The sequence below is a fragment of the Thunnus maccoyii genome, chromosome 21 (assembly GCF_910596095.1).
Source record: "Thunnus maccoyii chromosome 21, fThuMac1.1, whole genome shotgun sequence".
NCBI classification, from domain to species: Eukaryota; Metazoa; Chordata; class Actinopteri; order Scombriformes; family Scombridae; genus Thunnus; species Thunnus maccoyii.
Window position 1 is genome coordinate 18,052,209 of NC_056553.1, and position 25,945 is coordinate 18,078,153.

A 25,945-nucleotide genomic window follows, 5' to 3' on the forward strand; every position below is an offset into this window, starting at 1 on the left:
TGATTGGTCCAGTGCGATTTGACGCGGGAAAACCGTGTTGCAGTTTATTGAGTTTATATTATCTTTCCATCAGATTAATTCTTAAACCTCGACCCTTTCCCCCCAAAGTATCAGCTATATCTAGACTCTGTGAAAATGTTTTACTACCCAAATGTCCTCCACCGCCATACTGGATGCTTTTCCACAATTTGGTGAGTTAATACGAGCTCTTTAGCTAATTTGTGATAGCTAACGTAACTTACAGCGAGATGCTATCAGCTACAGGATAGATAGCTTACAAAGTTTAAGTATAGATTTATTTCTGAATCTTACAAGGATAAATGTGTTTTGCTATCCAGGTTAGCAGCCACCAGAGGTATCAGGGTCACTCGCAGAGAGCTTCTCAAAGTCAATGTCAAGCGAACATGGTAAGAATACCCACAGCCAAATGACAAACATCAACTTATCTGTTTGGTTTAGTCACTGGCAAGCCTGATCAGTCTGATTAAAGCAGCCCACATAAGATATGTGTTCAATTTTTTATCATATATTTTGGACTTTTGTCCTTTTTTTGTTGTTGTTGACAAAGACAAAAGTCATTTTTGTCTGTACCAACCTTCTACTGCTGGTTATTAAGATAATTTTTTATTTTAGCAGCTTGCTCTCAACCAGTCTGTAGGCTAACTTACTTAATTTGGTGTAAAGTTGTTCTCACCTGCTAGAATTTGAAGGTAAAGAGATGATTCTGAAGTTAGCTTCTGATTCAGGGTTAAGGAGAAAGTTGAGGAAACATAAATATTGATATTGAGCAGCTGATTAGATGTGTTAGACATCCCAGCAAAAGCCTTAACGTCTCTCCAATTCATTGGTTATGGCCATGTAGAGCTCCTCTTTTTCACTTAACAACAAAGGTAGAAAAGTTATTTTTACTTTTTGAAATACATGACAAAATGTCTTTATAGAGTAAATTTTCTACTCACTCCTCTAATTTTTCTTTTAAATACAAAATGACTGTTGTTCTCCCACCTTTCCTCAAACTGACCAGAAATATCAGTGAAATCGCCATTTTTCTATTTTTTACTAATAGAATTGATCTGGATCTGGTTTAATGTGGTCTGGGCGGGAAAAAAGCAGTGAAATTGCCATTTTTTCATTTTTCATCAGAAAAATAAAGGTTTCACAAATCTGAAAGTGGGTTTAAACAGCATTAAGGCTTTTTGCTATTATATGTAACACTCTCTCTTCATAAGTGGTGAAAAAACAGAATCCACCACTAAATATCAATATTTATGTTTCCCTTAACTCTCCTCAGAATCAGAAACTAGCTTCAGCATTGTGGTAAGGAGTTGGCATGAAATTAGGACCTTTTTTATATAACCACCTAAAATAGTATAATAAAGCACAATAGTGTTTTATCCTCTATGTACTTGAACATTTTGTGTTTTGGGGGTTATGGGGGTTGTTTGTGATGACATACGATGTACATTTTTCTAATTCACTATGTTACATTTTTGCAGCCTAGACATTTTGGACTATGTGACAGCTCAGGTCCCTGCGCCGCAGCCCAACCTGCCGAGGCCTCGATTCTCTCTCTACCTGTCGTCTCAGCTGCAGTATGGCGTGGTTGTAGTCTTCCACAGGCAGTGTGGCTTCCTGCTCGGTGAGAGAAACGACAAAGTGGAACAAATAGAGAGAAAATTGCAATATCGGTCGTTACTGTCAATTGTGACAATTGTGTACACAGAATATAGTGTAATTTCCTCCAAGGTAAGAAAGAGAGATAGGGGGGTTGTGAGGGGAAGAGACAAGAAAATAGAGACCTTGCTTCTCTACACATTGTAAAACCCACGTACCTTATGTTAAATTACTCTTGCAGCAGTATAATTTTATAGCACATACCAGAAATCAGGGAGTAGGAGTGAGTTAGTTGGATTACAACAATGGATCTGGCTGCTTACTCATGCAGGATTTACAGAAAATTCAGCCACTAAGCAGCATAATTTTCAGTTTAACAAGACAAGTTATTTCCTGTTGGGCAGCTTTCTAAGGTGAGATGAGGTGAAATGTGAAAATGCGAATTGTTTAACTTGTACTAAACACAACAGACAAATCATCCCAGAGATGTTGTTTTGGTATAAAACCTATACGGCTTTCATCATACATCTGCGCTGAGCATGTTTCCTAAATCCCCCGTTTAAGTCTGATACAAAAGCCAATATAGGTCTGATGAAAGCATTCTCATCAAACACAGCTCAACAGTCTCCATTTATCTGGTCTTAGATTACACCCCGACACTGATATTGCATCCAACAGATTCACAATCATGCTGTTGTCATGGTTGATGAAACAGGAAAACACAATGCAGGATGATAAGCGGAAAGAGAAGCCAAGAAAGCAAACACTGTCTGTCGTCTACAGTGGTTGTTGGAGGCATTAATGGCATTTCATTTCATCCATCAGTAAAATAGGAAAGAAACCTTCCCCAAGGCTGTCACATACAACACAGCGTGTCTTTCTGTGACATTCACAGCTTTGATCATGAAATAAAACTTTAAAGGTCTTTTTCACTAGAAAAGTTTTGCGTTTGTCCAAATTAGGGTGTGAATTTCAATAAGGCCAGAAACTTTATTAAAAATGACTATAAGCAAGACTTGGTGTTATGACCCCTTAACAATGAGGTTGCCTCGATCGCTCCATTGTCTCCCCCGTTTGTGATGAGAGGAGGTGGAATAGTCATATGGTCACTGTCTTTACATTTGTCATAACCAAAGTATAACCCTTGATTTACATGTCTATACCTCTGCTTTTGCTTCTGCAGGTAATATCGCTCGACTAATATTATGTGTGTGTGATAACTTTAACCTTATAATTCTTACTCGCCTTTTTCTGTTTTCCAGAGGAGATTCAACAAACCGTTGACCGCCTGCTGCGCTCCAAAGGATGCATAAGTATCGACATGGCTGAGTCTGACAGGTCTGCGCACAAACATACACACACCTTGATCATGCGCAATAGAAGAGTGTTTTGTACCTTGAGGCGTCTAAAATTTTTAAGCTGAACTGTGCAGAGGGTGTATGTGTTTGGGGGAAGTCTGAGCTCAAAAGCTTCTTGTGGATTATTTATGAGGGAGATTGTTTGGGGGAATAAAGACTGAAAAGGAGAAAGTGTTTTTTTATTGAGTGAGTGATGAACAAATTGAGCTTCTTTCATGTGAATGACTTTGTGAATATTTAATAAGCCATGTTACGGAAGAGCAGTAATGTATGAGCTCTTGTCTCTGCAGATGCAATATGCCTTCTACAATCTGCAGTTTAGAGATGCTGTGGGTTCATCTTACACCAGTAATATTTTATTACTTTATAAATCCATGAAACTAACAACACAGAATAAAGTAAGCATAGCATTGAATTAGCCAGTACAACACTGAACATGTGTGTGATGTTTTCATATTTTGAATAGTAACACTTGCTCTGTCTTTATGTGGCAGGCTGGCCTTGGACGTGCCTGACAGCCTGCACATGATGGAGGAGGTTGAGGGAGCTCAGGATCCCTTCTTCGGCCTCATGGAGTCACACCAACTCCCCAGCCCCTATAAAATGCACCAGGTACTGTATATCTACTATAGACTGTATATAAAGATGATATATACCTACACTAGTACAACCATAAACTGTACATATGTTGTTGTTGTAGTACAGTGTAGCACAACAAAACTAAACATGAGCAGGCTGGATGGATGTGGTGAATAATTTTTGTCTGGAGCAGCAGTAGCCACTTGTGTTAAATAACACTTAACAATAAGTGTTAAATAAAACTGTTACTAATAGATGAATTTCCCACAACACATTATAATAGTAGTTTGATGTAACTCAATGAATCTTACTTAATATTAAATATACAGAGCAGATAAGCTGTACCTGTAATATAACAGATCAAAACTATAACTATCTCGGACAAACTGCAGTTTCCAGTGGAAATATTCTCACGTCTGAAGAACACAACTGATGAGACAAGGTCTCTTATGTAAGACCATTTGTGACCTTTGCCTCTCCTCTCTCAGCAATGCTTAAACTTTTGATGTTCAAAACAGCAGAAAAGTGATCTAAGAATAAAATTAGATGATAGTATGTGGGTTAATTTGACCACATTCAGCACTAATGCTCAACTGTCCTAATTACAGTCCAAATATAACGTTAACACAAGTACATACAGTGTACGGTATGTAACCGCCATACAGCCACATAGGTTGGCCTGATAATTTATGCTTTCATGATGATAATTCTCAGGTTTTTTTCCATGTAAGTCTTTTGACACCAACCCCAGAAATGACAAAACTACAATTTCTGTGCCTTTTACGCTCACAGTCAAGTCGCTGATAAACCATCAACTCCTACAAGTGAGTGAATCATAGTTACATGGCCTTATGTACACAAATGTAGGTCACTCCCATTTAAACACAGCACATGTGTGATACCCCTCCTTACAGTCCTGAGTAACTCAGGTAAAGTAAATCACGGCTGATAACTCCTCTCTCTGGGTGCTGTAAATCTGGCAGACATGGCTGAACTTTGTCCTCCTTGTGATTATTCTCTCAGGAAATACCATGTGTGGTTTGATCAGTGTTGAAGAGTAAAGCAAAATGCTCAGTAAAGTGTTTGTAAAGTAAAGTAAAAAAAGTGTTTTAAATGCCAAAATGTTAGAACAAGACTACATCGCCAAGGTGACAATAATATGTAAATGTTTTATTGGGTGTTATCATGGAACTTCATATGAAATTTCCTATTTCCTAAGTTTGCTATTTCAGTATTTTACACATATAGAGCTGCATCAGGTATCAGACAGGCCTCATCAGGGAGACACCCATATGAAGTAATTCACTACAGAGGTCCATGTAAAGTCAAAGCCAAGTAAAATCAACCTTTTGGCAAACAGAGGCAAAAGAAGAGAAAAAGGAAACATTATTTATGAATCAGTTTGGCTTTTAATAATCCCACCCTCATGTTTAAATAAAAGCCAGTATTCATCAGGCTCAGGTCCTGCTCTGGAATTAGAGGTTAAAATAACTCTGTGTTGGTCTTGTTATATAATATTTGTAATTCTGTATTTTTAGCCAGGGTTGGCGATCGAAGAGGTGGGTTCACAGCACTCCCTGGTGCCCAGTCCCCACACCGCACTTGACAAAGAGGGTGAGGCCGATCATTGAGACATTTGAAAGACTGTTGCTGTGTCTCATTTCAGAGGCTGCCTCCCTTTAAGTCCACATTACCAGACCAAATACTCGAGAACAGATTAATATGGCCGCCGCATTCAAGTGGCTCCAAGAAACTTTGGAGGACACGATCCTTTTTTGTGTTTATGTCCCAAAATCTTTGTCCCACTGCTGACTTATCTCTGTCCCATTTCAACTGTCTCATTTGTGGAGGATGAGCAGGTTCAACCTACTAGCCTTCATTCCTCATTAGGCCACACCCATGCAGACCACATCGTTTAAAAGAGGCATCACCTGAAATGGGACACCTACTTTTAAGTAAAGTACAGATTCTGATTTGCAGTGGTGGTTGTATGTCCTGTATATACTATATATGTTTATAATCTGTCCTCAAAGGTTTTTATTAATGGGTCAGTTCATTGTACATAAGTGCATTTTCTTTTAAATGTAAACGTTTGGCACAGGAAGGTTGCTATTTCCACTTCAGTTAGGAACATTTTGAATGAATGCTCATTTTATCTGCACATATTGATTTAAAAACACATCAGTCTCAGACCCAGACTGTTTTTACCATTATCATGGCCTTTTTTTTTCTCCCTAAAGCCATCGTTCAAGTGCCACAAACACGGGGGAATCTCAGCTAGTTTCACATCCATCTTCTGCTACAGACATGCTCGGCTCCTAATTCCTCCCGCTGTGTTTCAAACCAGGTTTCAGGTCACCTCCAGCGGCCATAACCCTGACAGAGAAGGAGCAGTTTGTCATCACCACTGCTGAGGTAAACTCTCTGTCAGAGTCCATGCACAGGAAACATCCCAGTCATCATTTTTAGGTACAGCAGGCATCCTGATGAATCATTGAGATGGGACGTGGACCATGTGCCCATAGCATCTTTATTTAAGGTCTTTGTGAAAAGTTAGCTGCTTGCTTGTTGGACTTTCCTGTCTCTGTTTGTAGCATGCTATGTGATGAGGAAGTAGCTTTAACGTCAGTACAGATTCTTTACTGTCTAGTACATTTGTGGCAGTGATGTATAGTTTTTTTCTTGTAGGAGCTTTGTGGAAGGTTTTTACTGCTTAAAAAAGAAAAAAATGTGGGAAACTGTTTTTCTCAAATGCTTAAAAAATACTATTTATGTTCTATGTGTTATATAATGTAATGAAGTTAATGGTGCAGGGGAATGAGGAAATAAAATTCCTGATGCCTTACTAGCAGCCCTGAATTCACCTCTCAATATCCACAGAGCTTAAAAGACGGGAGGGCTTTATTATCCATTTATTCAGTCATGAAATGCATCTGTGTTTTTACTGCAGTAAGTCTGAACACTATTAGCCTCCTCATTCTGTCACTTAGCGGCTAATAATGCTCCTCCCGAAGCATCTTCAGTTGATGAAGTCTATCATGCCTTGATAAGATCTGGCTTAATTACATGAGCCTGCACTCACAGTTTGTTTACAGAGCCGCGGCTTATATTTCTGTTGTCCTCCGCCTCCACTTGTCTGCCCCTCGGGTTCAGTTCTGCTTTGCCTACAAAAATCATTTTAATTATTTTTTTGTCATTTCTTTATTTCTCCTCCTGTTTTTGTCATTGTTGTATTTTATTTGTGTTTAATATCACTTTACTCACATTATTTATTACTCTAAATGGACCAAACTTTAATTCCCCAGCTCTTCATTCATTCATTTTGTCCCTCTCTGTCTCATATGTCTCTCCGAATGTCTTCTTGTATCAGTATTTTGAGGGAGATGAACTTCCTGAAGCCACAGCCAGAGAGATCGACTTGCTGATGGATCAACCAGACCAGTTCCGTAGAGGTGTGTGTTTCAGTCTTAAACATGCCTGTATGATAACCACTACATGTGTATTCTTAGTGTTTTAGTTATTTAGTTGTACTCAATTTCAGAACCTGTAAGGTGTCTAGTTTTTCAATCCCACATTGTGTTTCTCTCTTGTAATGTGTCAGCTCCTGTCAGCCAGGTCAAATTCTTTGTGCCGCTGCTGTAATTGGAAAAAAAAAAAGCAATTCTGACTCTATGTGAGCGCTCACTGCCAGAAAGAAAAAGGTTTATTTTCTGGAGATGGTTTCATTTCAGGGAAGAATAGAGAGGTAACGTCTCTGAAGTTTGGGAGAGCCTGTCTTGCTTTAACAAAAAACTAAGACAAACCCTCAGCATGTGTTCATTTGGGTGGAGTTTGTTTCAATTTTTCTCACTTCACTTCCTGCAGTAAAACAGCAGTAAGAGAGTAGAAAAGGGATTTATTAAGTGTTTTGTACAAGGAAAGCTAGTTTCTCGAAAGATTTATTTTGGGGAAGATGTGTTTACGTGTGTCTGCGTGTTGTGTATATGTCACCTTGTTTGTCTTTGCATTGTGTGTGTTCAACAGAAGTGGAGGAGACGGAGAGGAGCAGGGACCTTGAAGGAGCCATGTCCTCTATTGACCAGTGAGTCTAGTAGAGAAACTTTAAACTGGAAAATGACTATTAGCCCACTGACAGTTACTACACAGCACAGAGCTCAGAGTCGGGCCTTCAGGGCACAGCTAATTTCATAGTGGTACCATCAGTTTGCCTGAGCTCTTTAGACGTTACAGTCTGTTGACAAACGGTCAAATATTGACAAAGAATAGTGACTTTCTAGTGTTTTGAGACTTAAAACACACCATAGTGACTAAATATTTATTTATCAGTCAATCAGTATATTTAGCTAAGACTTGTGACTACGAACTGTCACGCAGTAGATAAATATGTCTGATGTAGGTAAGAAATGTAAGTGTAAGTGTGTGTGTGTGTGTGTGTGTGTGTGTGTGCGTGTGCGTGTGTGTGTGTGTTTCCAGGCTGAAGGAGACAGTGCTAGGAACAGAGCGGGACAGTGAGTGGCTGCTGGACGAGGAGTTGGGTCTGCCTGTGGAGGTTCCCGTGGCAGCTGTTGCCCTAGAGATGACCCCACCGCAGGTTGCTATGCCAACCTCATCCTCTGGGGCATCTGGGAAAGAGGGAGACAGTACCACAGAGGGTTCCTGTAATGAGGTGAGACACGGATGAGGATGTCACTATAGGTAGTTTTGTGTTTGTTCATTTAAAAAAGGAAGTGACAGATTTGCAGTAATATTTAATAATAGTTGCTGTACTCACAACAAGTAGTTAAGAGCACACATACCTCTAAACATATTTTTGGAGACACCCTATTATTACCAGAGGCATGTAAATTCACTACCTCTAGGGCATCTTTGACATCACTTTATAACCTGCTGCCACAACTCTGATATGTAGGAAACACTGAGATGACACACAAAGCGTCCGCTGTTGTGTTAGCTGTCAACAACTTTAATTAACATTCCACAAAGTCACTCATGAGCTGCTTGATTTGTTTTGGAAACATGCGATGAAGAACACATGTGGGTGTGTCAATATATAGATGTATAATTTCCAGTATGTGTGCTGGAGTGTGATGTCCAGGACTGTGAGCATTAAAGTTGTGTGTTTCTCACTCATCATCAGGCGGTTGTTCGTCCTCTGAGGAAGCCCGGCGGAGGTCGCAGGCGTCAGCTGGTCTTTGCAGACCCTCAAGTCCAGATATCTGACAGAGCGATGAAGGAGCAGATTGAAAACCCACTGGTCCAAACAGTCAACCTGGTAGAGGGGCACACTGGAACCACACATCTTTGTGTTAATTCACTGGATTAAAGTACAATATTTATGTTATTAAACTATTCCAGTCATTTATGCACATACACACACACGCTTTGTACACACACATACAAGTCTGACTTGTTCAGCTGGATAAGATCAAGGGCTCACTAACACTGACGATTGAATTTTCAGTCTTTGCCACTCTGTAATCAAAGTCTTGCCATCAAAGTGTCTATTCACGAGGGTGTCCGTTAATTAAACTCCAACTCTCCAACTCTCTTCCTGCTCTCTAAACCCACTGGAATACCGCTCATTGATTTTATTTCCTTCCTTCCTTCGTTATTTCTGTAATTTCCTCTGAGACGCTATCATTGGCTTCTCTCACTATCTACTCTTTACTCTGAAGCAAGTTAAAAGTCCTGTTTGAAACTGCACCATCCAGCTAATATCTTGTTCTTCCTCTCAGTCCGAGGTGTTGCTGGACTTGCCCTCCTTGACCAAGCGCGCCTCTCCTGCTCAGCTCTTCAGCGCCCCCTGTGGACGTCAGTACCAAGTGCTACACTTAACATCTGACCAGTGAAATGTCCAAACTATTTACATAAACATAAACAATTACTTTTCTTCTTGAACATTTTAATTCCAGCTAGACATAAGGGCTGTAAAATAGTATTAACAAGCAAACAATTAAAGAAGGTAAACAAAAAGAAAGGAGAGGAAACTAATGATTTAAAAAGCCTAACCAACAAATGTATTACCATGTTGTCTTTTCAAAAGCTTTAGAGTATAAGTCATCATAAACCCATAAACATCATGGATTTTTTTCTTATTAGCCTCTGAAATGTTTTATTAGTATTGATTACTTCACTTGAGTTGCACTGGCTTTCCACAAACTTATATCATCGGCTCTGATACAGAAAATTCAAAATACTGACCAAAACCTGTCAGTGTGACAACCACTCTGCCCTCTGACCCATCCACAGCCCTCCTCCACGCTGACCTCCTCTCACTGTGGAAACAGGGTGCCTCGCTCGCTACCCTGCCTGGATGTGAGGAAAAACAGAGGAGGGGGGATGAGGAAGAAGAGGAGGAGGTGAGAGGGGAGTCAGAGCAGGACAGAGAAATACTGAGGACAGAGAGGAAGAGGAGGCACTCGAGCATGAAAGAGGTGAGTCTGAGTGGAGGTACAGTTTTAGAGCAGTGGAGTTCTTTTACTGCACTTCTCCTGGTGCCACATAATCAAATCTGTGGAGGAGAAACTGATAAACATTCTTACCAAACTCAATCTAAACAGGGTATTTGTGAAACTGTAGCTACAATAATCAGGGTTAGCCATGAGCCAGCTAGCCTGCAGTGGTAGCCTGCCAACTCAGTGTTCAGTTCAGTGGTGAGACAAATTAGATTATAAACCTCGTTCCTATTTCATGAGACTGTGCTTCTCTCTCTTAGATACCCAGTGAGTCAGGACTGCAACCTGCAGAGGGCTCGTGTAAGAATTTCTTTGTCGTTGTATTAATATTTCAGTACATGTTTTGGCAACACATGAAACACATTATTGACTTAAAGCTGCCAGTTATTCACTGTTTGTTTTTGTGTACGTGTGTGTGTGTGTGTGTGTGTGTGTATAAACAGCTGCGTTAGATGTGGTCCTGGACATGTCCAAAGAGGAGAAATCTGTAAGCGATGTGATCACTCCAGTCAGCAGATGGTGAGTCTCAGATGGATGTAGTAGATAGACGGACAGCTGGATGGATGAGGAGATAGATCATTCAGTGTGTGTGTGTGTGTGTGTGTGTGTGCGCGCAGGTCTCCGCAGGAGGAGGCCCAGCTACCAATGGAGCCTATAGCAGAGGAAAACATTGAGATGCCTGAGGCTCAGACTGATGCAGAGAGCAGGGACATGCTGAGGTACTTCATACACACGTGCAGAGCACAAATAAGCCTAAAAACACAAATCTTGGTTAACCACAATTTCCTCTACATTACTTTCTGCTTATCAACAGCCTCTGAATGCACGTTTTGAACTCACTACGGTAACAATGGCTGGTTAAACATAACAGCTTGATTCTTTGAGCTACTAAATACTGCAAACGTTCTTTTGGGATTTTATTCGTCCTGACTCCTGAGGCAGATTTATTTGGTCCCATATTAATACCACAAACTTCCAGTTCCTCTTAATCCCACCGGTGCACTGTTGTGTTGAGATCTGGAGACTCAGATTACAACACTGTTGCCAGAATCATCCTGAGGAGATGAATGTTTGTGACCCTGAATTTAGTGTGTATTTGAATAAAGGTAGACTGCGGCCATGATGTGTGTGGCAGTAAAAGAGTGCACTGAGCTCTCGTTTGCATATTTCTGTCCCGTTTGCTCGATCCCAACACGCTTGAAGTCAGTTACATTTAGTATGTATTTATTCTCTGTAATCTAATGTTTAGTCAAACAGTGCCTGAGACTTTCAACCTGGTGTAAATGTCTAAAAGATGCAGCCACAACATTTATATATATAGTAAATACAAAGAGTCATTTTCTCCTTTCACAGTGATGCTGTTTAGGTTGGTGATACACTTGCTGCCTCCAGCATCACAGGTTGACACACATCCTGAGATGTTTAACATCTGCTTTGAAATTCAAAATAGAAAGCAGGCCCGAGCCACAGAAACATTTCCTTGTCAGAAACTCCTCCACCAGGTTCAGACATTGTAACTGTTGTATTGAAACCATCTGAAAGCCGGCCAACATGGATTGAATGGATGTGAAGCAGATTTTTTGATTGAGCACAGTATTTGTTGTTGAAGTGTTAAAGTGGTTGTGTGTGGGAAGGCCTGAACCTGATTTGGCCTCTAATGTGACATTTTGACTGGATTCACTTGTGTGAATCTGTTTTAAAGGAGCTGCATTCATAGCAGCAGTAATACTGGCTCTGTGGTTTTATCTAATGCTAGTTTTTATCAACTCAAGATATTGGAAGCTTAATTCCAGATCTTATCCATACCAGTCTTCAGAAGTCCTTGGTTGAATCATGACATGCAGTGTTTGTTTTTTCCAGCTGGGTCTCATCAAGCCTGCAGAGGTTTGGAGAAGTCACCTTCGACTCTCTGCTGCCCCCGGAGGCCGACCGCACCACTGCAGCTCACACACTCTACAAACTGTTGGGTGAGGAAATCAAAAGCTGCTCTTACATGTAGTAAAATACATCAACAAAGAATGTTCCTGCTCTTGGAAATTATATACTGTAGGGTAGTAATTGCATAGTTCTTATGGATGAATATTTTCAACAATCTGAAACTGTAAGAATTGTCTGTTACTTCCAGATGTAATTGCATTCTTGCTCCCTCCGTCAATGAAAACAGAGTTTCTTCTCTGATTTCCACATAAACAATTATTGAAAGAAGTGAGTGATTTTATTACGTTTCTCTTCTTCAGAGCTGTTGTCTGCCAGACATGTGACTGCACGACAGACTGAACCCTACAGTCACATCACCATAAGCCCCGCAGCACTCAGGATGACCGCCTGAACACACACACACACACACACACACACACCCTCACTTAATTAAATCCTAATAGATTTTAACTGTTTTTTATTCTATGAGGATAATGAATTTGATCCTGTGACCTCTTAGTAACACGAGATCATCAATTCTCACACTGCCATGGTACATTTAATTTGCAAGAAAATACGACAGGGGTTAAATGTTTTTATGTGAACTGTTAAACGTTGATCTGTGTTACTGTGATTTTTTCCCAGTGTTTTAAGGAATGTTTAAAAAAAAATTTAACCATTTTAATATGGTTCTGATTTGTTCATATGATTGTATTTTTAAATATTTATAGCCATTGAAGTTTTAAACTGTTTTAGACTGAGTAGGGTTTATTACACAGTTTATGTCTGGTGTATGGCTTTTTATCCTTTTTAATGATTTTAAATTAAACGTTTTTATTCTGCGTGAATTTTTAACTTAAACTTTTAATAAAATTTTGCACAGTATGGTCTTGACTTATTTTTTTCAAGCTCTTAACATATTCAGACCTGAGAAACTTTGTATTTCTGTTGTTATTTGTGGATATTTTACTGAAGTTATATTCACTAACCTATTTTTATATTTGTTTATCTCTTACCTGACACAGAACACAGTCAAAATCCTGAGTGAGTGAGTAAGTGTTGTTTACCAATATTCATCCTGGTGAATAATGACATACAACATGAAGCTCGACGTTTGTTGTTCTGGCCTAAAAAAAGCATCAGAAAAATTCTGGCAGCCCACGAATGTGTAGATAAGAGTAAGTCCATATCCATGTGGCACCTCGATGTGACTGAGAGGCCCGAGCTCTGCAGTCACAGAGAAGAAATCCCAGTTCACATCAACATAATGGAATGGTAATTTTGTTGATACTTCTTGTGATACACTCTGGTTACAGCCAGTAAATGTCCTCTCCGCTGCTTGTTTCAATACAAAAATACATCTAAAACTAGTCTTCCCTGCTGTTTTCTACTCAGTATCACTTTTCCCCAGCTATTATATACAGAGGAACTGTTGGATGTTTAGTCACCTCTGGCACAAACTGGGGTTACAGTGGAAAGTGATTGTGACTCAACAGTGTTTACAGACAGAACACACTGCTGGGAGAGCAGGCTGGTTAGAGAGGCTGAAAAAAAAAGCTACCTGCATGAGCGTGATTGGCACTGAAGATGACAATGCAGGTGATAAAACGCCTTTGATAAAAAATGCCTTTTCTTGTCTGAACCTGTCGATATGAGAATCAGATTTAAAAGCAGCACAAGAGTATCCGTGTCCCTGCTGCTGTAGGCCGACAACCTCCGCTCGACTCTTTACATTCCCGAACCTTTACATCATCTTTATCCCTCCACAGTGCTGACGTAAAGCTGCTGTCTGTGTGAGAGGATTTAATGTGGCTGCCCATGGAATGTGACACGCTGAGTCCAGAGTGCTGGTTTAGTGGGAAAAGATCTGTACTATGCAGGAACACACACACACACAGAGAGACACACATACACTCCACAGCATGTATGCTTGTGTCCTGACTCCGTCTAACTCATTCCATGAAATCTGTTAAGTTTGGGTCCCCAACGTTTAAAGGGAAAAACAAGGCTGCATAAAACTGACAATATTATTTTCAGTGGCTGAAGACACTAATTCAAGTGTAATTAAAGCATGAAGTAAAATAAAATTAAATAATAAAACTGCGTTTTTTTTTATTTAACTGTTTTCCATTAAACCATAGTAATTTTCTCATATCCATTCTGACCATTTCACACACTTTTCTGTGTTTGTGTTCATCAAATGAAAAAAAACCCATATCTTAGTTAAAACAGCATGACTTATGTGTCCATAAGTTTCACACCTGCCTCCACTGTACTGTTCCTTTAAGTGACATCGCTCAGAGGAAATGACATCATTTAAGAGTTTGAAGAGTTTTGATTTTCTTTTGAAACATTTTTTGGTACATTTTTCTTTCAAAACCTTCTCCGTCAAGCATAACACATCCACCCTGTCACTCAAAAAACATTTTTTAATGAAATACATATATGTATTTACATATGCTTTTTTATTTTGCTGCATGCTAAGTGTAGTGTTAGCTTTGACCAGAGAGGGAATTTATATTACTTTGAATCTTTCCAGTTGCAGGCTTTAAAAAAAAAAAAAAAGAAAGAAAAAAAGTGCCTGAGTTTGCAAAATATGTTTTATGGCAGGTCTAACTGCAGGGGTGGATTTGGCTATTTGGGGCCTCAGGCAAACACAGTCCTGCCCTCATTAATAATAATGCATTATATTTGAATTGTTATATTTTCTGAACAAAAACTGAATCTTCAACATAACCAGTAATATTTATCTGTCAGGTAAATTAGTAGTACAATGTGTTCCACTGAAGTAGAAGTAAACGGTAAGTAAGCAGTATACAGGTGCATATTTTCTGGGGGCCTTTTGTAAGTTATTTACAGTTAGAATAGTAACATAATTCAATATTTTTCATATCTAAGCATCATAATAAATCGATAGCTGTCAGGGGCCCTTTAAGTTAGGGCCCCGAGGCAGTTGCCTACCTTGCCTAACGGTAAAATTGCCCCAGAGTTGTAACATATTCATGTTATGAAATACAAAATTCTACATTTGGTTATGATCAAACACCTTAAAATTCCAATAAGGTCCAATCTGAACAGCTTCCCTGGAATAACCCTTGTAGCAGCTACAGATAAAGCACATTTTTCAAATGCTGGAAATCTGACGCTGCACTGTGAACGGCCCATATATCAACCCTCCCCTTCACATGACATGAGAGAGAGGGCACGGGAGGGATGATGGGTTCAGGTTTGTATATGGTGGACTGCATCTCATTACACACACTAATAAATCTGTTGTCCACATTGAACCTGAAGTGACCTGCTGACACTTTATCTCTTTAAAGTATCAAAGTCATAAAGCATTCAATTCTCATTTCACGTGATTTTAATGACTACATTGTGCTACAAAATCCATTTACTGACTACAACCACACACACACACCTGGCCGAGCAAACACCATCATCCGTCTATCAACCCCCCTGTCCTCCCTGACAGGCTAATAAACCTCACATCTGAGTGACACATAACACACATTCACACCAGCCGCTTATATCAGCCTGGAGGGCCGAGCACACGTCTGTATGCATTAGGCACACACACTCTCACACTTCCCAGAGGCCTTTTGTCATCGGAAGAGGCAGAGCTCTGAATCATAAGCCCCCCGAAAGCAGAGCGGAGGAGCCCAGTATCTGCAACAACACCCGCCGCAGACAAAAGGTGCAAAGATACTGAGCATCGGTCACAGCGATAAGGCCAGAGATCACACAAGCGAGGGAAGGAATACATCACGTTTCTTTTTCTGAGATACTGATCAGTGAGTCACGCTGGCGGCGGAAGAGACAAAAAGTTTGCCGGAGGAGGGAGAGGCCAATGGAGGAGTGGACAGCCCAACAGGCAGGGGCTCCCCGGGGCCGCATGGCAAGATGGTGCGGGTGGAGCTGGAGTGGGACATCCCCATGTCGGTGACGCTGCCCATCCAGGTGCAGCCCGACCCGGCACATCGGCCTTTCCCATTCCTGGACACCACACTGGCCGACCTGGGCATCCAAGAGTGAGTCTGATCTCAGTGGGTGTGTGTGTTTGCGGAGGGGAGGTCTTTAAAAATAAGCTATTTCAGGTGGATTTACAAGTCTGTGTGTGTGTGTCTCCAGGTCAGAGGTGAAGGAGAGGGTGGTGTGGGTGGACACCAAGAAGACCCAGGTGAAGAACAAGGCAGGGAAGCTGAAGGAGAACGAGATCACCATCCTGGAGGTATGGTTGTAAGGACATTTTTTGTTTTGATTTAAATGGAAGCAAAGTGAAGGAAAATGACAGCAAAATATTTGTTTTCGTCTCGTAGGTGCGAGTGAAAGCCCAGAAGCCTGGAGAAAAACAGCTCCAGGAGGTCCTGTACAGCACTGAAGCCCACACTGACCGCTCCTTCTGTCGCACAGGGATGAATATTCTACCCTGGAAAAGCAGATGTTCAGGTCTGATTGCAGTTTAAATCACTTAAATATAAAAACACAGCAGTAAGTGTTACATCTGTGAGGATTTTAATGTAACTAGTGTGGCTGTTACTGTCAGCTCTGATCATATTCCTCCCATCATCTGGCTCATATCAGGAAATGAGGGAGGAAATATTTCTGTATTTGTACAACCATGCCTCAAAAGTCACTCGGCCCTGCTGCAGTCAGCAGCGACCTCTCAGATACGGGTGAACTGTCAGGCTGAAGTGGATCACAGCAGCGTGTCAGAGCCTGAGGCAATGAAATGAGATCATCGTAAACCATTACATCAGCGTCTGAATAAAACCTTCAAACTCATCAGAAATTTTGAGAAAATCTGGTCGACTTTATTTATGTTCTCAGTCAGTGATAGAATTAAAAGGCGTCTGGTGTGAAAACTGGATATTTTTTTGTTTTCATAGCTGTTACAGTATGAATGTGTTCGTCCCTCTCATTATCAGCTCACACTACTGTGGTGTATGTGGCATGTGTTTAAAAAGACTTCACTGTGTGTTTCAGGGGAGAATGAACTGGCACCGGTGCAGGTGACTATGGCGCTGGACCTGGAGAACCAGCAGCCTAACATCGCTGAAGCCCAGGAGCAACGGGAGATCTGAGGAGCAATTATCCAAAAAGAGTGCAAGCCATTTGGATTTTTTTCCCTTTTTTTTTTTTTTTTTTTTTTAAGGCTAACATAAATGCTCAACTAGACGTTAACTGCAGGGTGAAATTTGCCAGCATTGTAGAATCTGCTAAATTTTTGTAGCATTTGTAAAAATCTTCCTTGCAGTGGTCAAAAAATATGTGTTGTATAGTTTGCTACTAACAGAGATGAGACAGGTGAAAGATCTGCTGCGTATGTGACAGGCTGAGCTGCTGAGTATTAACAGAGTGTACTGAGAAAGTAAGAGCTGTTTTTTTTTTTTTAGTAACAACAGAGTGTGACCTATTAGTGCAGTATGTCTAGTTAGTCAGTGAGCTCTGAGGGCTGAGTTCTTGCCAGAATTCACACAGAAACACAGCTGCAGTGTTGGCCCATTAGAGAAACTACTTTGTAAGTAGCAGATAAATCTCAGGGTAAGGCAGTTAGAAGAGAACGTATGGGGCTCCGAAGTTTAAAGTCCACTGACTTACACTGGGAGACAGGAATGAAATATAACATTTATCAGGAGATCAAATTCATTGCTTCACACTCGGATAGCAAAGCCAGAAGTCTGTCCAAACAGTGGCAAACATGGGACAGCAGCAATTCATAGTAGCACTTGACAGGAGAGGAAACAAATAACAGGAAAACAAAACACAATGGAACACAGGATGGTAACCGTAACTCTTAAAATAATAAAACTTCAACATAGCATGCACATAAGCAAATAAATTAAAAGTTAATACTAAGAAGCACAACTGCTGAATGTAGTAATAACTGTCACAGAATGGTTCAAGTGCTGTATTTAGATCATTTTTTGGGGAAAAGTCACAAATAACTGTCCCATTTACCAGCTACAGTATAAAAATTCATTGTTTTGGCTGGCTTTCACCCAAGAGTGGAAGGACATGTGTGGGCTACGAGGCTGCGATGGCTGCACTGAGCGTGGCCTGCTGCTCTCCAGGAAGTGAAGTCACGGCTGCTTGGAAGTCTGCAGAGTGGTGCTGAGCGAATTCTCTCATCAGCGCGGCCAAAGTGTTCTGGGTTTCTGTGGAGAGGAGACAAAGTATAGTTTACTAAAAGCTCAATGAAGGTGATGCAGAGTATTTTCCGTAAATTTAGACGCCCAAAATAGCTTGAGCACTATTGAGTCATTCAGTTCAGCCTGACTCCAGCTGTGACATTCACCGTTATCGACGTCTTTGTTTCCCAGGACGTGAGTGGAAGCGGCAACAATGGGCTTCATTAGCTTCACAATCTGAAAGGGAAAAAAAAAAAGATATATGTTAACATTGTTCAGCACTGGTGTCCAAGTCCATGGACCAAATACACTCACTGTCTGAGAGTCCACAAATTTAAAGCATGTGATGTTTGTTGGCTTTGAATTAAAGGTTTATATTCGTACATGCTGGTGTCATTTTTATGTCTTATTGCAGCTAAATTGACAAGTTTGCCTAAATTCTTGATGATGTAGAAAGATGAACTCAGGCGTGAGGTGATAAGTATTTACAGAGACTGTCACCCAGGAATATTCTAAATATCACATTTAAACAAAATTGCAAATAGTTTCCTAAAAGACAGAAAACACATTGACAGACAAAAGTTTTTGAAAGCATTACTGTTTATGTCTATCTTGGATGCCAGCCGAGATAGAATCTCAACATGTACTGTATTCCTTCACACTGGTGTTGTTAATAGCAGGTGTAAATGGAGAATGGAGTTTTCACTGTACCAGAGCAGGACTGTTTGTGTAGAGCATAGCCAGGCAGCTGAACACCGTTTTATTCTCCTCCATGTCTTCTTTGAGGGGAAGCCGATTCACCAGAGCAGGCACGACCTGTCAGAGAACACACCATGTGATTCAGTCGATGCAGAATTTAAAAAAAAAAACTCTAAAACAAGCGTAAAATACTGTAAATCATTGTAAAGTAGGTGAGTGATCAAGCTGTAAATGTACCTGCTCCAGAGGGACGGCCTCCACATTACTCATAATCATCCTGCAGAGGGCAGCACACAGATTGTCGATCACCCTGAGGTCCGACTCTTTGACCAGCAGGTTGGAAAACACAGACAGCATCATGGGATAGTCTCTGGAGCGTGCTTCACTAAGGAACAGCTTCGTGTGATGTTCATCTATTATTGTATGCATTAAGACACACACACACACTCACAGAAACACACACGCACACACACACACACGAGTAAGAAGGATACGATACTACAATGGGTCCGGCTGCCTGGGCCAGACATCCCAGCCCGAACACGCTGTTGTTGCGAACCTCAGGGTCACTGTCCCTCACTCCAGCTACCAGGACGGGAAGCAAACGATTGGACAGTCGGCCTGCCACTCCCCGGCCCCCGGACACGCCCACGAGAGCCTGCAGGATCTCTCCAATGGTACCAACAGCAAAGGACTTGTCTGCCACTGTGCATGTGGATTTCTTTTGAGGAAAAAAAACAATTAATTTGTGTGATACTGATTAAAAACCAAAGGCCTGACATGTTGGTCTTTAACTTGAATTTCAAATGTTTGTACCACTATCACATTCAGCTAATAAGAAAAAACTTTATTGATGTATTGATGTGAAGAACCCAATGGATAGACAACAAAGTGCCCTTGTTATTATTAGAGCAATCGCATTTTCAAGCAATTTAGTGTCACTTTTTACATTTAAGCAACTAGCAAATCTTAGAGCCAGAGTTCAGTCTCTAAAAATGAGTTTCTAGCTGTAAAGAGTTCAGAGCAATTCCCTCCTTGCTGCAGTATCAAGAGTTGTTATAACTACAAGACAGAAAATTGTTAAATTATTGGGTTTGAGTAAATAGGCTTCTGTTAAACTTGGTCCAAACTCACAGCTTTGCCCATGATGAGAGGCAACAGGTCGTTCAGGAACGGAGCAAAGCTGTCCGCAGGCACAGAAGAAGCCAACAGGGGAATTCCCTCACCGGCAAACTCTTGGAGCATGGCATCATACTCTGCCTGCAGCAGACAGCACATCACCAGAAAGCACAGAGTAACCTCAACATGGTGTGGACATGATTTGGAAATGATCGGTAGAAAGCAGGGAATTTTCATGCGTGTGGTTTGGTGGATGTTTTTTCTTTGACTCTTATCAGTGTACCTGTTGGTCTTCATCATCAACTTCATCACCACCACCATCCTGACATACAGTCTGAACAGACAGAGAAAAAAAACACAATGCTTACTTTCACCTGGGAAATATGTGAGATTTATTATTCTCCCTATCAGTCTCTGCTTCTCTCACCTTTTTCTTGAGCACATCACGGATGACGTAGCTGATCTCCTTGAGGCGTGCAGGGTTTTTGAAAACCTCCTCCTTGCAGGACTTCATGACATTGTTCATAGTTTCCAGGACGCCCATTACAACCTGGCGCTCATGATCTGTCCGCACAGTTTCCAGGAAACAAGGCAGCACCACATCCAGCAGCTTCAGTAGGGCTGGAAGAGAGACACAAGATGTATCAGAATAGAAAGAAATAAAAACAACAGGCCTGATTGTTTAGACGTGTGTATAATGTCTATCCACTTAGAGACCGTTTTTTTTAAATCTCCCTTGATTTTGTTCATTAATAATCCCTGCTGCAGCAGAAAGCAGCATTGCACGTTTTCTGGATTTCCTAAAAATATGAACAGCAGTGTGGAGTTCCGGAGAAGAGAGGCTTTACCCTGGTGGTTGGCCTCATTGGGATTCTCATTCCACACTTTGTGCTGAGCTCGACAAAACTGGCCCATGGCTCCGAACGCTGCCCGGCGGACATCCTCGTGGGGAAACTGGAGAGGGAGGGAGGGTACAAAAAAGTGTCAAGTTAGCACAGTGGGTAGTGTTGCAGGGAGAGCAAACAAGTGCAAGCACAAATGACAGGTCAATGGTGTCACAAGTGGAGAGGGCATCCTACAAATGGAAAGTTTAAGTTCCCATGACAGCAATCACCTGTCCCTCTGAAGTACTGTTAGGCAAGACACCAATGGTGCACCAGGCTGGAGCAGCAGTTTATGTGCCATTCATGCAGATGTTTGCAAGGTGTGTCTTATTGCATATGCTTTTATACATATTTAAGAGCTATTTGAAAATATATATACAAATAGTAGGTGGAGACAGGTCAGTTTTGTGGGGAAAATTCACAACAACAGAGTAGACTCACTACAAATATATCCAGAGAGCTGCACAATTTCAGTTATCTAAAAATAAACTAATAAAATGTGCTAAATCTGATTTTTAGAAAGAAAAACAGAGCAATAATGAACATTTGTAATTATTTTATACCAAAGGAACATAAGGCAGGGAGTGGTGGCTTGTGTTCATTAAACTTGAATTTGAACTTGACAAGGACTGTATTATACTGTCTTTTGATAAGGTACTTCTTTAATGCATCTGACTGCATTTACCACAGTGTTTTACTGAAACATCAGCAGTATCTATACTCTAAAACAGCTCCACCAGCAAGATGGAGAGTAAACAATATACTAAACTTGATCTCCAATGGTCAAATCAAGACAAGTGGAAAAGACGTAAAAATTAGAAATTCACAGAAACAGACATGTGAAGAGTTCGAGATTTGCATTGTCAATCTGCCTACAGACACTTCTATTTATAAACAGACACAAAACTGCAAGACACGATGTATGCACAAACACAGACCACAAAGTGCCCTTCACAGCTCATTACACAGAGAGGGATGATCGGGCTGACCAGTCAGCCAGAGTGACTTACATCTCTCATCTCGTAAACCTGCTGGAAGCTGGACTCCAGGAAGGGCTGGAAGACAGCACTGTCAGGGGAAAACACAACGACACAGGGTTAGTGGAAAAAAATATTTAAAAAAAAAATCTATTGTTACACTATATAATTGCTAGATCTCCTGCAAACATCTCTATTACCCGGTGTTGAAGGCAATTTCTCCCAGTGCATCACAGGCATCCTCCTTCTCATCGATGTAAGCATTTTCAACAGTGAACCTGAGAGAGATGGGTGGAAGTTGACAGAGTGAGAGCAGCCTGCTCGCAACAAGGAAATTCTGAATGTACGTGTGTGTGTGTGTGTGTGTGAGTGAGACCCCTTACCCTGCAACATCATGGACATCTGTCTCAGTGTCATCTTCCAGAAAATCATCTGCATCTTTTTCTTCTTCGTTATCGTCGTCGTCATCATCCAGTAGGACAAATGTTTTGTCCTCCTCAAGGTGTGCCTGAAAAGAAGACAAAGAAAGATGAGAAGTGAAAGGTTATGTGGATAGTCTATAAAGCAGCTTTGAGTGTGCTGTCGGTATGTTTTGTACCGTGATGCCTTCGTTGGACTTGAGGGCGAGCAGCATGACTGTTGTAATGGCAGTGAGGTGAGGAGTCAGGCAGTCCGGGCTGACTGTGGACACAGCAGAGTATAGACTGTACCTGATAGAGGGAATGCAAAGAGAGGTGAAGAAAAGGTTACAGTAAAAGTTTTATTTATCTGGAGATTTATGCTATTCTGTACTATTATTTATGAATAACACAAGAAAACAGAGGAACAACTACGGCAGGGTAAATGCAGGAAGAGGTAGGGATTTTTTCATAATTATGAAAATGAAACCTCTCTCAGTGAAACGGATAAGGTTGTTTTTAAACAGTTTATGCACATGGTCTACCCTACTGCGTGGAAACATAAAAAGAAAACACACAATAAGTTACATACGTGCAGCGTCTGAGGTCGGGGTCGTCAATGGTGTCGGTGAGGTTGAGGCCCAGCCGAACGCACTCTGCAGCAAGAGGACTGAACACATCTTTGCCAATGGTACGGGCCAGCACGGAGAGGGTGTCTAACAGCAACAACAAACAACATCAACATCCATGCATTCACGCTGATGAGTTTTTCAGATGTTATTTTTTAAGTTATGGCTAGATACCAGGGTAAAGCAACATTTTTTCCCCCTTTGATCAAATCTGTGGGGTTTACCTACCCAAGGACTGAGTTTGCAGAGATCTCATTTCCTCTGTGGTGGTAGTCAGGAAGCCCTTCAGGCTTTCGATAACTGGAGGGAAGTAGGGCACCAGCAACTCCTTGGCAGCATTGGCTGGTAAGACACAGTGGGACAAGTATTAACAACATTTCTTTTTGCTAACTTGCATCTTAATGGGCAAACCTAGCCCACCAAGTGTACTGCTGAAATGAAATGAAAAACTGCAGTCTCTCAGCCCTCCTGATTTGTGTGCTCAATTATTGTATTGATGTTGTCATGTTGTCCAAACCTTTTCCGAAATGAGTTTTCAGCAAAAACACAGCTTTCATCACAAACAAAAAATAAATCATAGGAAAGATTGAAAATAGGAGGATAAATTGTTTCTTGGTTTCTGTGATGTGATGTTTTATCTTTCACAGTACAGCAGAAGATTTGCATGAAAATGTTCCTGTAAAAATGCTGTTTCCTACCTATGGCACCTATTGCAGACACAGCAAGTTCTTTTATCTTGAGGTTGTCAGTGCTGTTGAGGGCAGACAACATGGTGTCCATCAGGGTGGGCAGGTAGGGCTCAATATCTGCTCCTGTGGAAAGAAAAGGACAAAAATAGACAAAGAATCTAGTTATTGAGTTTGTGGCATTCAACACAAAACAAGTTGGATTTGTTTTAGTTGATTGATCAGTTTATTAGTGTGTTAAGAGGTTTCAAGTATCCTCTTGTAGTGGGCAATGTGTGCAGGTTCTACTGTATAAGTACCTAGGTTCTCCATGAAGTTCTCCAGGGCATAAAAAGCCTTAGTGACATGGCCGACCTTTGCCTGGTTCAAGGATGAGAGGTAGCCCAGGAGCAAAGGCATCAACTCTGCACAGTACTTACTCACTTCAGGCTGAGAAGCAGAGGTGGAAAAACAGAGTAAGTAAACAAGAGATAACTGAGAAAAGTTTTTAGCCCTAAGTATAAGAATTCTTGTATTCTGTAATTCTGTAGATTCAAAAGAGTTTTCTAGAGGTCTCCTCAAAGGGAGTTGATTTCAAGGGATCTAAATATTGTGATATAGTTTGTATGCACTTCTACACAGTTCAAAGCTTGAAAAGTTGGCACTTGTTTTCACAATTCCAAAATATCACTCACTCGTTCACTCAAAAGTGAGCAGTCAGTTGAGATTTTTGCACACTAATCATCAAATACAGTGCACTATACAGTAAAGAGGGAGCAATTTCAGACACAACTAAAAAAATATTTTTAAAAAGTAGCTTGTGCAGTGATTTGGTTATTTAACATGATATATAAAACATATATATAAAAAACATTGTATTCCTGGTATATGAAATCTGAGGTACTCAGTATTGGTAATATAATAATATTCAGAAACACAATGCATTAATAAATATTTTCATTAGAAGTATGATCTCAAAGTAATAAAGCAAGCAAAAAAACAACTGTATTTACTATTGTTTATGTTGCTGTGATGTCCTGACTCACCTGTAAATGTTCAGAGAACTGTCCGAGGGCAAAGAGGCCGGCACTGCGCACCACCTGATTACTGTCAGACAGACTCTGGCACACTGTCTGCAGCACTGATGACAGCATCCTACAGTAACAAAGACAGACAGGTAAACATACTCAAAACCTGGGGATCGTTATTAGACACACAACAGACTGCAAAAATCTGATTTTGTCCCCTCATGGAATATATCTGCCATGAGAGAAAATAAATACATACTTGGTGCGTATGTGATCAGCACATCCTTCAGCCAACACAGCAAGACACATCAGGCCTCCCTTCCTCTGATAGGGGTTTTCACTGGCAAGGCAGGACTGAGTGAGAGGCATCTAATGCACAAGATAAAACATAATACAAAGTCAAAAAGCAGGTACCTGAGTCAGGGCTGTTACTTTGGGATTCTATCATTGGGTTACTTAAACCTGAATTAAATAACTCAGCAGAATATGAAATGATCATTTTTGCCAAACCTTGTGAGAAATAACACTGAACTATTCATCCAAAAATGCTTGAAGTTTCAAACATTTATAAGTACCCAAACAAAAAACTAAAGAAGGTAAGTCATTTGATTTACTATTATATATTTGTTATTTTTCAGATCAGCATCCAGATAACTTACCAGGTGCTGGAACAGTTTCTCTGGAGGCATATGGAGGGCCATCGTGTCAATAATCTGGAAATACACAATTCAACAAGTTAAATCTCACGTGCAACAGTACACAACACAAGAACACACTGAACATCAATATAATTGACCGACTTTTCCCCACCTGAGCAGCACAGTGTTTGGGATTGTCATTGTCTGTGCCATCACCACTGTCATCCTCCTCATCCTCTGGGTCCTCCTCTCCAGGTGGAGGCACTGCAGTCAGCACAGGGAAAATGGCCTGCAGGATGGGGTTCAGCAGCTTCTGCTTCAGCACAGTCTACAAAATAGAGGGAAAGATAAACATTTTTCTTACTCTGTATTATTAAATACAATACTCATTTCAAACTGACGGATAATTAAAGGCAACTGGTTTATAGTAGATGAGGGATGACTTTACCTTGCTCTTCAACTTGATGAGAAAGGCGATGCAAGAGAGAGCTTTCACTCTCAGAGAGTCAGTCAGCGCAGTGTCACTGCCCACCTGACACAAACACACGCGCGCGCGCGCACACACACACACACACACACATTGTTAAAACTCTGATATATGACACTCTCACTGTCAGGTGACAAGTATTTGCTGGTTCATAACTCAAAACAGAAAGAAAGACAGTCTAGCTCCCACCTCCAAGCAGAAGCGAACCATGTCTGCAACATGAGGCACAATGATGGACACCTCACTCTCCATGAGCTCATTAAACACTTCCATTGCTTCGCTGGCTTGGCCCTTTGCAGATGCAGACAAAGACGATAATTTACAAAATGTTTTATACAAACTGTTAAACACATTTGACTGGCAGCAA

At 40.8% G+C, this 25,945-nt stretch overlaps 3 protein-coding genes across 5 annotated transcripts in view; 2 read left to right on the forward strand and 1 right to left on the reverse strand.

Annotated features, from left to right (window-relative positions):
• On the forward strand, window positions 1-19,204 carry rec8b (REC8 meiotic recombination protein b). Of its 2 annotated transcripts, XM_042399754.1 has the most exons (19): window positions 1-191; window positions 339-407; window positions 1,497-1,639; window positions 2,877-2,952; window positions 3,467-3,584; window positions 5,090-5,165; window positions 5,899-5,966; window positions 6,922-7,003; window positions 7,575-7,632; window positions 8,025-8,217; window positions 8,689-8,823; window positions 9,287-9,362; window positions 9,801-9,985; window positions 10,267-10,306; window positions 10,450-10,525; window positions 10,624-10,725; window positions 11,867-11,973; window positions 12,244-12,363; window positions 19,189-19,204. In XM_042399754.1, exons 1-18 carry the CDS (start codon window positions 136-138, stop codon window positions 12,333-12,335), a joined length of 1,752 nt encoding a protein of 583 aa, XP_042255688.1. In that variant the 5' UTR covers window positions 1-135; the 3' UTR covers window positions 12,336-12,363; window positions 19,189-19,204. The 2 variants fall into 2 exon arrangements, with proteins under 2 accessions (XP_042255688.1, XP_042255687.1); XM_042399753.1 differs by lacking the exon at window positions 19,189-19,204 and having other exon boundaries at window positions 12,244-12,790.
• Window positions 14,054-17,322, forward strand: si:ch211-196f5.2 (uncharacterized protein LOC556372 homolog). The gene is made up of 3 exons (XM_042399757.1): window positions 14,054-15,954; window positions 16,055-16,154; window positions 16,243-17,322. The coding sequence occupies exons 1-3, from the start codon at window positions 15,827-15,829 to the stop codon at window positions 16,387-16,389; spliced, it is 375 nt and encodes a 124-aa protein (XP_042255691.1). The 5' UTR covers window positions 14,054-15,826; the 3' UTR covers window positions 16,390-17,322.
• The window catches only part of ipo4 (importin 4), a 14,818-nt gene continuing 6,412 nt past the window's right edge, over window positions 17,540-25,945 (reverse strand). For both annotated transcript variants that reach the window (XM_042399749.1, XM_042399751.1), the window contains exons 8-30: window positions 25,768-25,869; window positions 25,540-25,623; window positions 25,264-25,419; window positions 25,113-25,166; window positions 24,713-24,822; window positions 24,472-24,580; window positions 23,746-23,875; window positions 23,459-23,572; window positions 22,989-23,102; window positions 22,724-22,847; window positions 22,332-22,443; window positions 22,117-22,241; window positions 21,934-22,011; window positions 21,767-21,824; window positions 20,721-20,826; window positions 20,300-20,493; window positions 20,156-20,206; window positions 19,888-20,013; window positions 19,248-19,474; window positions 18,991-19,123; window positions 18,766-18,870; window positions 18,222-18,291; window positions 17,540-18,081 (exon numbers count right to left, since the gene is read on the reverse strand). In XM_042399749.1, coding sequence (XP_042255683.1) covers window positions 17,951-18,081; window positions 18,222-18,291; window positions 18,766-18,870; window positions 18,991-19,123; window positions 19,248-19,474; window positions 19,888-20,013; window positions 20,156-20,206; window positions 20,300-20,493; window positions 20,721-20,826; window positions 21,767-21,824; window positions 21,934-22,011; window positions 22,117-22,241; window positions 22,332-22,443; window positions 22,724-22,847; window positions 22,989-23,102; window positions 23,459-23,572; window positions 23,746-23,875; window positions 24,472-24,580; window positions 24,713-24,822; window positions 25,113-25,166; window positions 25,264-25,419; window positions 25,540-25,623; window positions 25,768-25,869 — 2,613 coding nt within the window. In that variant the 3' untranslated portion in view covers window positions 17,540-17,950. The remainder of the gene's footprint in view (window positions 18,082-18,221; window positions 18,292-18,765; window positions 18,871-18,990; window positions 19,124-19,247; window positions 19,475-19,887; window positions 20,014-20,155; window positions 20,207-20,299; window positions 20,494-20,720; window positions 20,827-21,766; window positions 21,825-21,933; window positions 22,012-22,116; window positions 22,242-22,331; window positions 22,444-22,723; window positions 22,848-22,988; window positions 23,103-23,458; window positions 23,573-23,745; window positions 23,876-24,471; window positions 24,581-24,712; window positions 24,823-25,112; window positions 25,167-25,263; window positions 25,420-25,539; window positions 25,624-25,767; window positions 25,870-25,945) is intronic.